The sequence below is a fragment of the Haliotis rufescens genome, unplaced genomic scaffold (genome assembly GCF_023055435.1).
Source record: "Haliotis rufescens isolate VD_foot unplaced genomic scaffold, xgHalRufe1.0.p SCAF_19, whole genome shotgun sequence".
Classification (NCBI taxonomy): Eukaryota; Metazoa; Mollusca; class Gastropoda; order Lepetellida; family Haliotidae; genus Haliotis; species Haliotis rufescens.
The window spans coordinates 16,469,526-16,485,741 of record NW_025963879.1 but is presented as its reverse complement, the minus strand read 5'-3'; the positions used below and the strand labels follow the sequence as shown (position 1 = coordinate 16,485,741).

The following is a 16,216-nucleotide window of genomic DNA, read 5'->3' as shown; positions in this document are numbered from 1 at the left end:
TCAGCCATATCGTGACGAGAAATTACATTTATGATACATTTATGATACATATATTTAAACTGAATAAAAAGCTGTCAACGAAGGACAGTAGAATAACTAGAATATCACAGACTTGATTTAAAACTAGTTGAGAATATTAAAAGGCAGTAAGTATTAATGAACACCACAATTTAAAAATGGGCTAGAAATCGTCAGCAACTGAAGGGAGATCACCATACTGGGGACCCACTTTAATGAAACATATACTTGAACAGTATGGCGCTTAAACATGTTTTGAAATGTATTCATCATTCTAAATGTATATTGAACAGTATGGCGCTTAAACATGTTTTGAAATGTATTCATCATTCTAAATGTATAAATTATGAATCTGTTTTTTAACAATCGTGTGTTTGTTACAGTGCTATGCATAACAACATTGATGTCATCTTTGAAGAAAATGACTGGTCAGAAAAGCTCCTCTGCTACATCTCCATGCTTGAGACTATGTAAGTAGAAACCTTCGGACAGTCAAGTTTTGTATTTGTGTGTTTTGTAACACTGCTTCCTGTAAAGAGGGGTCACGGGTGGCCCAGTCATCTAAGGCGTCACGATTCACTGTGCAGAGTTGCGTCCCTTGGGCATGCCAGAAACCTATGATTGTGGGTTCGTATCCCGGTTCAACTGATTATGTTTGTCAGAACCATGCACATGCTTGTGGGTTTCACCACAGCACTACAACTGAGACCTGCATCACTTCAGGCTTTACTCCCGCATTAAGCTGACAAGCTGTGATATAACTGGAATACTGGTTAAAGCGGCATTATACCCAACTCACTCACTCACTCCTGTAAAAACACAATCAACCAAGTCATCAAGTCTGTAGACCCAGTCCATTTAGTCATCTCTTACAACACAATAGATAGCTAGGTCTCACCATGACATATGCCACTAAGATAAAGCTTGACTCTTGCAGACAAGAAGCAAATAAGACATTACAGTTTGCATGTCACCCATAGCGTAATTGCCCATTCGACTACCAACCCTCTCTCATCCAGGACCGACTGTCCAGAATGACACAATCTTAGTGCTTAGGTTATTGTAACTCATTAACTTATATATGGAAAGATAATATTGATATCAGCGATTTATCTAGGATTCCAAACTAAGTGCCCATGACAGGCAAACTTGGAAAAATAGGGATTTTTGCCAAAGTTATTTTCTCAAATTAGGAGGTATTAACATTGCATTCAATGCAACAGTGTAAAACTAGGGATTAATCCTTTTGGATTCTCTGTATTGGTCTTGTAAGCAGTGAAATACATGTTACCTCTTCAGAGCCATAACATTTGTTATCATTGGTTATGACTACAAGACATTAATTGGAAATTTGTAATTCTAGTTTGGAATTTGTGCTGACATAGGCAGCAGACTTGGGTCTGAACAGAGCAGATCTAGATACATCCTTGGCTATATATAGATAGATAACACTAGATGTAGTGGCAGGCCAAGATGGCACCAAATCTATAGATCTAAGCGGGTATCTAGCAGACTTCCTCTCAGTCGTTTGTTTCCTGTTCTTTGTGTATGATGGTCAATATTTACTATTGGGTTCATATTGATATAGTCGTTATGTTTACATTTCTGTCACTTACAGAGAGGCAGTGGGTACACCTAATTGAGTATTGTAGTTACCAAACTCACATTCAAAAATCAAATAGGAATACCGGTTCACACATGCTTGAAAGGATCTTGACATGTGCAGTCTGGCAAGCCTTGATAAGGCCTTAAGTTTAAATCTTCTTTGATAAGGTCTTTAAATTCATTAAGAAGCAACAATTTGGCAGCCATTGTTAACTTTGCTGGTTAATAAATATATACTACTAAACAATTGACAAGGGATGAGTATTAGAGGTTTAAAGTGCATCACTATTTTTTAATGCACAAGGCCATATTGCGATATGTATCACAATATATGGTATAATTCTAAATTTTTTGTTCAGAAGTAGTCTGATACATTAAGGTATAAACAGTAGTTCATAAATGTAACAGAACAAGATCCTGGTTCAACATAATGTTTACTCATTAAATATGAAGCCATCATGAGACCCAGTGTACTCGCTCCTGGGCAGCGAAGACAGGGAAGTATACAACATTAAACACATGATAGTTATCCCAATTTGAAATCACCTGATATATATCGAGCATGAAAAAATTAACAGAATGGAAAGAATGAACCTCAGTTTACAGATGTACTGGTGATACCTCTCACCCTTAGTACTGAGATTTTGTTTCCTGTTACAGAACTAGTGGACATAATATTATTGAATAATGCACTGATGTTTAATTAACTTGAAATAAAACAAATCATGATTCAGTGCCACTGCTTTATCAGATACTATTTGTATGACCACACTTCCAAACAATCAGTTTTGTTCAGCCCCAAACTTGACACCCAGAATATCCTTATCCAAAGTTGAAAGATATATTACAATTATAGTTTTTGCTTAAAGACATCATGCAATGAAAGGGTAGATTTGGTGTCTGAAGTTGTGCATGAACCACGGAGCAGTATCAGGTGTTCCATGATGGTAACTCCATTTTGATGATTTTCCAGGTCTGAGTATGACGATTGGCGGTATGTACTTGGCAGCTTATTACAACCAATCCCCTTCCCAGATGAGTGAGTATATTACACAAATTACTTCCACTAATTAAGCAGCACCACATCAATATACTTTAAGGTTTTGTCTAAATTTAAATGCTGGTGACTCTTTTTGTTTTGAAACCACACAGTGCTTGGACATCCATGGGATATTATATCATGTATATCTTCTTCATAGCCCCGGGATATTATATCATGTATATCTTCTTCATAGCCCCGGGATATTATATCATGTATATCTTCTTCATAGCCCCGGGAATTATTTAGTGCCACATTGACCAATCATGCTAAGGGTCAAAGTCATCCTAGAGGTCAGAGTGCAAAGAAAAGTTTGTTTTACTGTATGTCAGTGAAATTTGGTACATGTCATCCCTGGGGCCATGATCTGAATTGGTTGTGTGACTTACGTATAAGGTCAAGGTCACAGGTGAATGTATGTTTGCCAATTTCACTAAAGTCTTTAAGTCTTATGCATGTAGTGGTTATTCTGTTTGAATACTTCCGTATGACAACTGATGACTATATTTTGAGATCAGAAGTAGGTCACAGCCCTCTGTTTTCAATGAGAAGCATATGCTATTTTTTCATTGTTACATTGAATTTCACCGAGGAACATCATCCATGATTTACATGCTGGTTAGCCCTATGATCTCTTGAAATACTTTTCACTGACATTATGTCAAATTCATTCTCTGGGTCATACACTCCAAAATGTATTATGCTCATGATAACTCAAGAAGTGTTCAGAGTAGCTGAATGTGATTTGGTACAGATCATCCTTAGGTCGGGGCATGGGCTGGCTTAGCTTTTGAGCAACCTTTATTGAAAATCAAGGTCACTGGAAATCATTCAGTAGGTAGTTTTGCATCTTAATGTAATGAACCAACACAAAGTATTTATATGAAATCTTTGAAACTGTTTTATAGATATCTTGCATTGCAAACACATTTTTACAACCTTGGACATGGTCATATGCAACCAGAAATGCATATAGCTTTCTTATCAAGGTAGCTAGAGGCATAGGACTTTCTGTTGCACTGCTTGGGCATATGTTTTTCCCAAACCAGAATTGATGTAATTAATCCGGAAGTGCTAATATATTTGTTTTTAAGATAACCATAGCCGCAGGACTCTCTGTTTCAAAGATGTACAGCATTGGGAATGTACGTGTTTTCCTAAAAAGGATGTGATGTAATTAAGCTGGGTGTGCTTATAACTTTGGTGTTAAGGTAGCTAAGGCAGTTGTAGAGCATTCAGGAAAAGGTGGGCATGGGGATGGTTCGATTTTGGCTTGTAAGGCAAACATCTGAATCCCAAATTCAAGTGCTGTTCAAAGAGGTGTTAACATTATTCCTGTTTAGTCTAGTGATGCAATGTTGATGCACATAGGTGTGGATGCATTATCTACCAATATGCTATAAAAAATGTTTTCTATTTCAGTGCAATAGCCCATGAGGTGTTCACATCGTAAGTAGAAATTTTGTTGTGTTGTTAAATGTATATAATGGTTGATTTAGTCAGTGATTGTGGAAATGGCTTTAATGTTTAAATATAATGTATTTAACTTTGCAAAAGAGCATCTGGCCGCTTATAAGACGTTAATGATGGTACTATGTGTTACCCTCCCTTGTGCACAGCCTTAAGGGGGAGGTCAGGTAGCCTTGTGGTTAAAGCGTTCGCTCGTCACGCCGAAGACCCAGGTTCGAATCCCGACATGGGTACAATGCGTGAAGCCCATTTCTGGTGTCCCCCGCCTTGATATTGCTGGAATATTGCTAAAAGCGGCATAAAACCAAACTCACTCACTCACACAGCCTTAAGGGGATAAAACAATGACTGGTTGGCTCTGAGTCAGTATAATGTGTCTGATATAGGAATATCCATGTTAAACTGCGTCATTGTATCTCAGTGAGCTAGCGCTGAAAAAACGTCATAAATCTGAACTAGTACAAAGAAGCACTCACATGTGTGGCTATGTGAGAACAATAATCTTGAATGCGACATTAAACCCCATTTTCATTCAACTCACCCTTTGCAGTAAGTTCATTATACTATTACCGTGTGGATACAATCACAGACCCATAGGGAATCATGTCACTATGTCACTTTCAGCAATCATGTCACTTTCACCGACCATATTTAGCTTTTGGCTTTTAGGGGGGGGTGGGAGGGGGAGAAGGACAATTGTGGGCATTTTGACAGCTGTAGAATCTCTCCATGTGACTCCCTACAGTTTTGAGATAAAAAACATGTTTTTCAATTCTTTATTCTCACCACTCTCGCCCATGATGTTTCACACCACATTGACGACTGAGTACCATTTTACATATATAAAAAACTGGAATTCACGCACGTAAATGTCACTGATCAAAATCCACTAACACCATCTGAAGCCTGCCTTCAATCAGCCAGGTCGTTTGATGCAGTGTCGGCTGAATCACCCTGACCACAGATCTTACAGAAAATGATGCTGTTACTTCTAAAACAGCTTGAACCCAGTTTACCTAATCCATGTCTTGTCTTAGAATCTGCCTTTTTGTTAAGCCCATGCCCGGAAATTACTGATTGTCCAAGCAACATCGTTACATTCCACAAAGGGCAGATTATTTTGTGATCATTGTCAAAACTGATCATCACTACTTGATCCAGTTTGCCCTAATGATCAAGGACAACTATTAGATATTTATGTTTAGCAATGGTTGAATAAGAACTCAATATTAGTGTGCTTTCAGTGATTGTTGTTGATACAATGTAGCGATGAACTGAGAAAAATGTGTGCATGTGAATCATATAAAATATTTCAATTGAGGTTGAAGATGAAAATTGACATAGCATCCTGCAAACATGTCCTGTATTTCCGATGTTCAGTAGATTGCTTGGGAAGTTGTTGGAGATTAAGGAACCTAGTTTTGGTGTAAGCTGTAATCCTCTCTGGTAGTTTTATTGTCAGGGGTTATTGGCCTGATGATCTGTAACACTGTTCCAACCCAGTTGTGCATCATCAGTACTTCATGTGTGTGTATACAACATTGTTCCTCCATCACCCGTGAATTCAGGGTCAGCCGTGATTTTAACCGACCAATCAGACCTGTGAAGATCTGGGGTAGAATAGGTCTTCAGCAACCCATGCATAAACCATAAAAGGCGACTATGCTTTTCGTAAGAGGTGACTACCGGGTTCACGGGGTGGTCAGGCTTGCTGACTTGGTTGATGCATGTCATCGTATCACAATTGCGTGGATCTATGCTCATGATGTCAATCCCTGGATTGTCTTGTCCAGACTCGATTTTAAAGACTGCCATCATATAGCTGGAATATTGCTGAGTGTGGCTTTAAACAAAACCTCTACTCAGCACATTGCTTCAGTTTTGAGCAGTGGTAGGGTTTGCACAATGTTTGTGCACAGGGTAGAATTGATTTGAATTCCGAGTTATACACAGCCACTTTTGATTACCTGACAAGAAATAGACATGCATCACTATTACATAGACTAACGCTTAGTCTAAAAAATTATTATTTTGATAGAAACAAAAACTACATTTGAATTGAAAAGGAGCACCAGTGATATGGGAGGATTCCTGAACGTGTAGACTTGCTTCATTTGAGTGAGTGAGTGAGTATGGTTTTACCCCGCTTTTAGCAATATTCCAGCAATATCACGGCGGGGGACACCGGAAATGGGCTTCACACATTGTACCCATGTCGGGAATCGAACCCGGGTCTTCGGCGTGACGAGCGAACGCTTTAACCACTAGGCTACCCGACCGCCCCTTGCTTCATTTGAGGCAGTGGCATTACAGTAAGGGTGGGTGGAAGGGAAAATAATATGGTTGAGGGGCTGTGAAACAGACTACACTATTCCACTGCATTCGCAGGGTGATGGAGGACTGAAGTGTAAACAAACCCGTGTGGGGCAAGGTCAGCTAACATGACCTTTACTGATAATCAGTTTGAATCAAGATTAGTTTTTTTTTACTTTTTATTTATTGAATCTTGGAATTACTTCACAGGTCCTTAATTTCCATGCATTAAAGTGAATGAATGGTGCAGATACCTATTGCTCTTTGTTGTAGAGTTGTTTAAATGCAGTATTTACGCAGAAATAAACATTAATCTGGAGCTAACCTGACCACACACACACTCGGAGCCATGTTTTCAGGTGTGAAGGAACACACATGTCCGTTGTTGCTTTAGATTGTTTTATTTTAGGACAAAATATGTGTTGTAAGGAGTCTTCATGATATGTATAAGATTCGCATGGATTTGCAAATTGCTTGAAATGAAAACATCTTATTTAGTATTTACGGGTATGAAGAGTGTTTGAAAAGTCATTCAAACCCCAGGACAGAAGTTTGAATTTTTAGATGTAGGTACCTTCTGTTATTGCATGGAATTTAGTGACTACAAACAAACTTGGGCATTGAAGAAATGGTTGTTCAGGTGTGGTCATCATTGAAAAGTATATTTTGATCAGAGTAGATCACAAATTTAGTCTGTAAAGGTGATACATTATAGGCTGCTCTGTACTGAACAGAACAGTGATGACAATTTCAATGGTGCATTGTTTGAGGTATTTTTATATTACAATATGCAAACTCACACAAGCAGTAGGAAATGTTAATGTTATCTGGAATCTGTTTTTTTTAAATCTGATGTCCTGTTGTCATTTACTTACTCAATAACTGACACATGGCATGATCCACAGACATTGACTCACTCACTGACACATGACATGATCCTCAGGCAACCACTCACTGACACATGACATGATCCACAGACATTGAATCACTCACTGACACATGACATGATCCTCAGGCAACCACTCACTGACACATGACATGATCCACAGACATTGAATCACTCACTGACACATGACATGATCCTCAGGCAACCACTCACTGACACATGACATGATCCACAGACATTGACTCACTCACTGACACATGACATGATCCTCAGGCAACCACTCACTGACACATGACATGATCCACAGACATTGACTTACTCACTGACACATGACATGATCCACAGACATTGACTTACTGACACATGACATGATCCACAGACATTGACTCACTCACTGACACATGACATGATCCACAGACATTGACTTACTCACTGACACATGACATGATCCACAGACATTGACTTACTGACACATGACATGATCCACAGACATTGACTCACTCACTGACACATGACATGATCCACAGACATTGACTTACTCACTCATGACATGATCCACAGACATTGACTTACTCACTGACACATGACATGATCCACAGACATTGACTTACTCACTGACACATGACATAATCCTCAGGCAACCACTCACTGACACATGACATGATCCACAGACATTGACTCACTCACTGACACATGACATGATCCACAGACATTGACTTACTCACTGACACATGACATGATCCTCAGACATTGACTCACTCACTGACACAGACATGATTAACAGACATTGAATCACTCACTGACACATGACATGATCCACAGACATTGACTCACTCACTGACACATGAAATGATCCTCAGGCAACCACTTACTGACACATGACATGATCCACAGACATTGACTCACTCACTGACACATGACATGATCCAGAGACAATGACTCACTGACACATGACATGATCCACAGACATTGACTCACTCATTCACTGACATATGATTATCTACTCGCTCATTATTGTAATTTCAAAGAGCCTGATGGTCCATAACTTCTTACTCTTAAGCATGTGCTGCATTGTGAAATATCACAATTTCTACCATTATTTGAAATAGCAGTTATTCCCAATAGATTCCCCACCACCATCTCAACTTTGGTGAATGTTTGTTTGAAGAAATAAGCTATGAATATTTACATGGGTTATAACATCCCAGGCCTTGTTTTTTCTGGTTATACCTTTTGAAGTATGTACCACGATTTGAAATATTAATGAATGACTACCACAATATGTTTGGAAAATACCTGTGTAGTGCGTTTCTAAAGATCATGCATGTCATTCATCTTGTCGGAAAATATTACATATGGGACATTATGAAGTTATGAAAAGAGCAACTGTTTCCTGTGATACAAAAAGGGAAACTATTTGCAACAAGTTTCCTGTATATAATGTGTAGTATTAACTGCACGGGACCTCAGCAACATCCATCAAAATAAGACGTTGTCAAAAATGTGCAGGGAAGTGCTTTATATTCAGGTTCCAAACAAGTTAGAGATGAAAGACGCAATACATGAACCATTATTACAATCTATTGCAATATGACATTTAGGCCCATACCTATCACTAGTATCTTGTGTGCCACTGGTAGTGTCTTCTTGGTTGCCTGGGTAAACTGCTGTTTTAAATATTGGAAGCAGAGAAATGTGTGGTTTGTTCATGTACTACAGATTATTTTAATAAGAAATGAGTTTCTGTGAAACATTTAAGATTTGGATCACATGAAGACTCATTAATGTATTGAACCGTGAAGATCCAGATTAGAATTGGCCTTCAGCACCCTATGCTTATCATGAGAGGCGACTGTGGTTGTCGTGAGGGGAGATTAACGGGATCGGATGGTCAGACTGGCTGACTTGGTTGATGCGTTTCGTCTTATCCCATTTGTGTAGATTGATGCTCATTATGTTAATCACTGGATTGTCTGGTCCAGAAAAAACAAATTATGTAAGAATAAAATGAAAGTAAGTGGTGTTAATTGTTGACAATCAGTGGTATGTTAATCCTTTTAAAAGCTTGATCAACAGCACGTTTGAATGTAATAATGCTGATTACATGTAAATTGTCTGAAATAACTTCCTGCTGTTGATTGAAGTTGGTGTAATGGACACCTTTCACAGTGGTTGCTATGGCAATGTCAGATGGCGCCACATTTATGTGAGAATTTTATTCAAGTGTTAATATGGAAACAACCTATCACAGTGCCAACGTGACATCGGTCACAAATCATTATTATTCCCTTGACACAAAAGAGCTGATTTTGAAACTACTAATGCAGAATTGCAAGAAACATCCAAATAACCCTTTTATGGCTGCATTACTTTGATCACTGCTCTCTGGCGTGTCATGAGATTTAATGTTTAATGGTTTATTCCAGTGGGGATACAGACCCTGTTTTAAGCATTTGCACGTCATCACTCCACAATAGAATAAGATTACATTAGTGTTGATAACCACACGCTCATCAGTCAGTGTTTTACATTTCATAGTTTCCAACATTGATTTATTGGCACCTAATTGAATACCGAATGTACTCTAAAAATCCAAACCGAAATATTTACTAAATCATTTTTGCAAAACTGACATGGAATATTTTATTGAGATATATTCCAAATCTTGTTCAAAACATACATGGCATATTTCATATATCTGAGACATATATTCATTTTATTGAATTTGAAAATATTTCAATGAAATATTCTTTGGAGAGATATTGAAGAAAAAAGGGATGGATGTTGTTGTTTTTTGTCCAGTAGTAAATTACAGCTGTATGTCCTGTAGAAGGAGGATCAGGCCAACAAAGGGAAATAAATAAATTGCAAGTGTCAGACTACTGTTTACTGATTGACTGATAATAGAAAAGAATGGGGCTTGTGGCGCATTATTGTGCTGAATGATGTCAACGATTATGTGCTGTTAAAAAGCAACCTGAAGTTATTATTGTTTAAAGCCCCATCTGCGGTAGGAACTACCGCACTCTAGTGGGCGGAGCTTATACGAGTGATCTGACAGGTCAATATGACGTCATGATAACACACACATTTCATTGGTTATTGCGTAAACGGGTGACGTCATGTAAACACCCACCCACGTGGGCCGTTTGACAACAAGGACGTAAGTTTTAATGGTAATAAATATCTATCAAACGATTCCAAGACTTTTCAACAAACGCGGAGGTCTTTGGTTTCAAAACCTACCTGCCATGTCGTCTTCACATCTTCATAAAATGATATCGCGGAATGTCCACGATATATCCAACGCAGTCAAACACAGAAATTATAGACGTTCTTGTTCTGAGCTATTCTAGATCTCCCGACGACAACGAATTAATACGTTTGTCGTGATGAATATGAACAGTGTAATTGAACACTGGTGTACGGTATATCTGCAGTTTATAAATAGCATTTCTCACATATACACGGTAATCGGTGATTTCAACAGTGTTTTTCTTCATTGTGTTCGTCTTGCCTTTATCTGGAATCTGGATGACAACGATCGTGTAAAAAACCCTGGTAATGGTCAAAAATATTTTCACGTGATCAAAGTAGTTTTTTGTCGTTTCCGTGACATTTTTTCATTGCCCAGTAGCAATGTATTTTGGCAAGGTCACACTTGTCCGATGAAGCTCTTCATGCCGAAGTAACTCGATCCGTGAAACTTGGCGGGTCCCAGTGACCCAGATCCCTCTTGATTGGCATGCCAAGTGTCATTTGCATAAGGCCATCCATATTTTTTGTATGTGTTTCTCCCCTCAAGCCTAAACTAACCAGAGAGCGGCCGGACGAGATAAAATATATGTTACTTATCAAAAAATGTCTTTCAATAATTGTGTAAGTTATGTTATGACATTTAAAAAAAAAGTTTAAACACTTGGTACTAGAATCTAGTCTATGAATTTGTTTATTATGAAGATCGATTCGCTTTGCTTCGGAAGCGAATTTTTAATAAACAACGGAACAAAGATAAAGTTGATCTGGTTCTTTTATAAAGTTGAGCTAGTAGTATTTCTTTTAATAGATCTGTGCGCAATTTTCCACAGCGGCAGCAAAATAAAGGCCTCGAAAACATTATATTATTTCACGTCGCAATGGAAATAAGAATATTAAAATACGGACAGCCTCACAGACTTCGAAACGATGTTCAAATAAATATTTGTTCACATTAATTCTGTCATATGGATTTGAAAATGGATTTCAACATTATTTTCATCAAGCTTATTCAGGTCGCTGGCTGCACAGATCATCCTCTCTTGTAAACTACTTCGGCATGAACACATGTTTTGTCGCGAAGCTCAAAGCAACAATGTTTCTCAGATACATTTTTCTCTCCATCCATGACGAGCATCTGTCATAATGTGCCTCAACAACCTTCCTGGTCAGTTGAAGTCAACAATGTTATACACACGGCCTCATTCACGGCTTCATCACAAGATTCCTTCCAAATACCCACCACGTGATCAGGGTTACGACCTTGGGATGAATTAATAAATTAATTTGCACTTTTAGAAAAGATTTTTTTTCGTGAATATTATTATTCAAAAATATCCTGTACATGGTACTTTGGGATTGCACTGCGGATTTCTTTTATTACTTTCTAAAACTTTTTGTTTTCCCCTTTCTGACCTCGCGATCTCCTAGCAACCCCGCCCCATGAGTGCATCGAGTTGCTGCTTACAACTGACAAGAACTTTGCAATTTCGCTTGTCTTCAATATGAGCAACAAAACATTTTCATGTAAATCCTAATTTGACGAAGAGTTGTTCGAGATAATCAGGAAGCCTTTGGTCATTTCGATTGTGACATTGGTGACTTTATCGTGGAGAAAGTTCCAATTCAAGATGACTTTATTCCGATTCACAACTCGAATCGACAAGATGGCGCCTCTCTTCCCGCCCTTGCAAGTGCAACAGAAACTTTGACAAATTCAGTGCCGATTCTTGGGAGTAGTGAATCAGTGTCACAGCGAGATTTCATTGTGGAACCAGATGAAGCCGAATATGTATGTTCACACTTCTTTTGTCAACCATGCGTGACACGGCACAGACAATCGCAGTTAGGGAATGGTGCGGCCACCATGTTGCAGAAATTCGTCGATTCGAACACAGTGTTTCTGGACTGAGCTAAATAAACGAAGTGTTTGGAGAGATCGTAGATACTTGGACTTGAAGAAACGGAATTATATGTTGCAGCAAATGAAGGATTGGTGTGGACAAAACGGGAAAAGGATCCCAGATTGTATTTTAAAACTTTTGCGCGAAGTGTATCCAAATACCCCGAACAAAAAATACATGGGACAAGTGTGGATCTAATGATCAAACTCAGTTTTGTGTGTGAAAATTCTGTGAAAGAAAAGGAAATTCATAATTAAAGTTGTCTTGGAATATGTGTATTGGAGTTTTCGTTTATCGTAAGTACAATATTATCCGGATACGCCTTCTGTAGGCCAAAACATCAAGTATATTCAGTTACTTATTTACCAGTTGCTTATGTGCATTGTTATGTTGATACACGTAACATATTCATCCATTGTAGTCAAGCTGAGAAATATTGGCGCAACTTCTGGTGCTTCAAATTAGGCCCCTTCCTAAACACTAGTTGAAAAATCTCTGTAATAATTTACGTTTTATGAATATAAACTGATTATTGTGTGGTACAAATCTAACTGTTGAATGCAAATGACCAAAACTAAACAAATATCTGTAATTTTCTGATTGAACTGAAAGAATCGCGTCGTCAATTTCGTATTTAAGTATCGTTACTGTTACATTAACTGAAACTGATGTTCTGCTGCTGTTCTGCCGTAAAAATATACAACACAATACACTTTGACCACAAATGCATTAAATGTGCCACATGTACACATGACCATGTGCTTTGCTATTTATAGCACAAACGTAAATAAGCTCCGCCCACTGTGATCGATGCAGACGCCAAACATGATCGATTCGATTTTTTAGGATAAAACTACAGAAAATTTATTGACTTATATCTTGATATGGAGCCATTTGTTGTATCCATGGTTTGTCATTCAAGTTGATACGAAGTTTGACGGTCAATGGTGATCTTGTTCCCGTATGGTTTTCAAAAAACGTCTCCCAACACTCGGTTGTGTTTACATTGTCAGTCATTGTTCGAAACTGAAACACCGCCACCTTGCGGGCTATTTATAGTCAGGGTGGGGCTTTAAGGTATTTATTGAAAAACAACTCTTAAAAAAAAAGTTTTTTTCGCTCATGGAGTTTTAAAGGTAAAAAACCAGAGTGAACACTCACTTTGCACCACACAGTAAGCACACCGGTTTTCACATTTATACCTCCATAACAGTAGGAACGACATCTTCTGGATTCAATGCTTTAACAATCATCCTGGACATACAGCACAACCATCTGAATTTAAATTCAAGCAGAGATGAGAAGACAAAACATCAGTCTAATATCCTACAGTTGACATATATGATAAGTTTTGAGCCACATATAGAAAGAGTTGACCTAAAGACTTTAAAACGGTTATTTTTCAACATAATCCTCTTCCACATGGATACACTTTTGCCAATGATGTTGGTGGGATTTTATCCCAATTCTGTAGAGGTTCTTCTCTTGGCTGTCCAAAACGTTCTCCAAAGCTGCTATGATACCATCCTAAAAATTAATATGGTTGCATGATCTATTCATGATGTTTTGGTTGAACATTGTAACATTCTTCTAAACATACTTCAAATCTAAACCGGAAGTAATCACAACACAAACCAAGTTAACCAAACAGAACCGTACACAAGAGTAATGAGTGAGTGAGTGAGTTAGTTGGGTTTAACGCCACTTTCTATAGTATTCCACTTATATCACGGCGTATCAGCTTGATGTGGAAGGATAGCCCAAAGTGATGCAGGTCTTAGACGTTCACCACTTTAATGAAACCCACAAGCACGGATATAGTGCTGACAACATAATCGAACTGGGATTCGAACACACTGTCATAGGTTTCTAGCGTGCCCAAGGGACACAATTCTGCATAGCGAAGGCAGCGCCTTAGGTGATTGGGCCAATTGTGCCCCGTACACTACTGTAACAAACTTTCATACAACAAAGATGTTTTTGATGAGATAACATTCCATGAAGAAACAGTGCCAGTATTACACTGTCACTAACTTCAAAATATATGCACAATACATCACAGGTACATCCACAAAGGAGGTACATTATAACAATTTTATTTTAAAACAAGTGTATTATAATGATATGGAAACACTGAGAATTGAGCAACTCTATGGCAATGTTGTACATATAAGTGAGTGAGTTGGGTTTAATGCCGCTTTTAACAGTATTCGTCATATCACAGCGTTTGAACATACAAGGAATTTGTTTATAATTGTAGATATGATAACCGATCTTGGAAATTGTTTCTGGATAACTGTTGGTAAAAATTATTAAAAATTGTTCCTTGTAACAGAGACTTGACCAACCTTATCTTGATGTAGGATAAATGGGAATCCCTTAACGAATGCATGAACATATTGTTACATTTGTTACCGCAAAACAATTTGCTCAGTTGGCTCAAGTATTTGTTAATATATCTATGACGTCTTGTAGTGTCCACAACAAAACATTTCTGTATTGTGCAATTCCTTCTATGTGATGCATGGAACTTATCACTCTACCCTGGTATGTTCCATAATAGCTGAAAGAAATACTTTTGCCAATTTGCTTTTCCTCAAAGTCCAAGATGGGATTCAAATGGCGACTATGCTTGTCATAAGAGGCGACCAATGGGATTGGGTGGCCAGGTTTGCTGACTTGGTTGGTGCATGTCATCGTATCCCAGTTGCGTAGATTGATGCTTATGATGTCATTCACTGGATTGTCTTGTCCAGACTTGATTATTTACAGACTGTTGTCATATAGCTGGAGTGCGGTGTTAAACAACAAACAAACTAAGACTGCTCTACATGCACTTGGTCAAGATGCTTATACATGTACCTGTAGGTTTTAACTCACTGGGCATGGGTGGCCTAGTGTCTTACATTCATCATCTGTTGTGTTTTGTTTCGAATATATACTCTCTCAAAGTGGAGAGTTGTCATGGGAGACAACTGTCTAATGATCCTTAGGGGTTTCTAATAGAACCTATAATCCATGTTCTTGTGCCAAATTTAGTCCTATGTCTAGGCATTGTTATTAGTTCCCTGTGTGAAATGAGGACATTGTCTTTGTGTTATTTGGACAATCACTCATGAACAAACAAACGAACGAGGTTACCATCCAAAGACTTACGTTAAACACTTTGAAGTATAAACAAAGCCAATTATTTCAGGTTATCATATCTTTGCAAGGACAGAAAAAAGTATGGATCAGTCAATGGCAATATCAGGCAAAGAATCATAGGCTGGCTATATTGACTGTTTCTTTAGCCTGACTGGTGTATACATTGCGTATTACTGCCAGATCAAACCAACTACCAGTACTGATGAACAGGGAGATCTGTATTCCCTTATTTGGTTCACCTATAAACTGTCCACGGTCAAGCCACTCACTTTTTTGGTGCCATTGTTTGCTGGAGGCAGTTGCATGTCCCGTGATAGTTAATGTGATCATAGAAAAACAATATGTCATCCTCTGATTGGCTGTTTTGGAGAATCTGATACAGCTAGGCTGTAGTGATGTATGGAAGTATTGATGTATAGTGAAACAATAATGCACCAATGTCTGTGATATATTTTCCTGCCAAGGGTTGTACATTGTGCTGTCCTGTCATTCTCGGATTACCTGTTTTTGAGATTTCGGATGTTGCTGTGGCCAGAATAAAGTCCAGGAATGTTGATGTATCATTTTAAGATCCCCTTC

At 38.2% G+C, this 16,216-nt stretch overlaps 1 protein-coding gene across 3 annotated transcripts in view; it reads left to right on the top strand.

Annotated features, from left to right (window-relative positions):
* Positions 1–16,216, top strand: part of LOC124137586 (C-Maf-inducing protein-like) — a 109,764-nt gene that overhangs the window by 67,248 nt on the left and 26,300 nt on the right. For all 3 annotated transcript variants that reach the window (XM_046503953.2, XM_046503951.2, XM_046503954.2), the window contains exons 10-12: positions 402–488; positions 2,597–2,662; positions 4,085–4,111. In XM_046503953.2, coding sequence (XP_046359909.1) covers positions 402–488; positions 2,597–2,662; positions 4,085–4,111 — 180 coding nt within the window. The remainder of the gene's footprint in view (positions 1–401; positions 489–2,596; positions 2,663–4,084; positions 4,112–16,216) is intronic.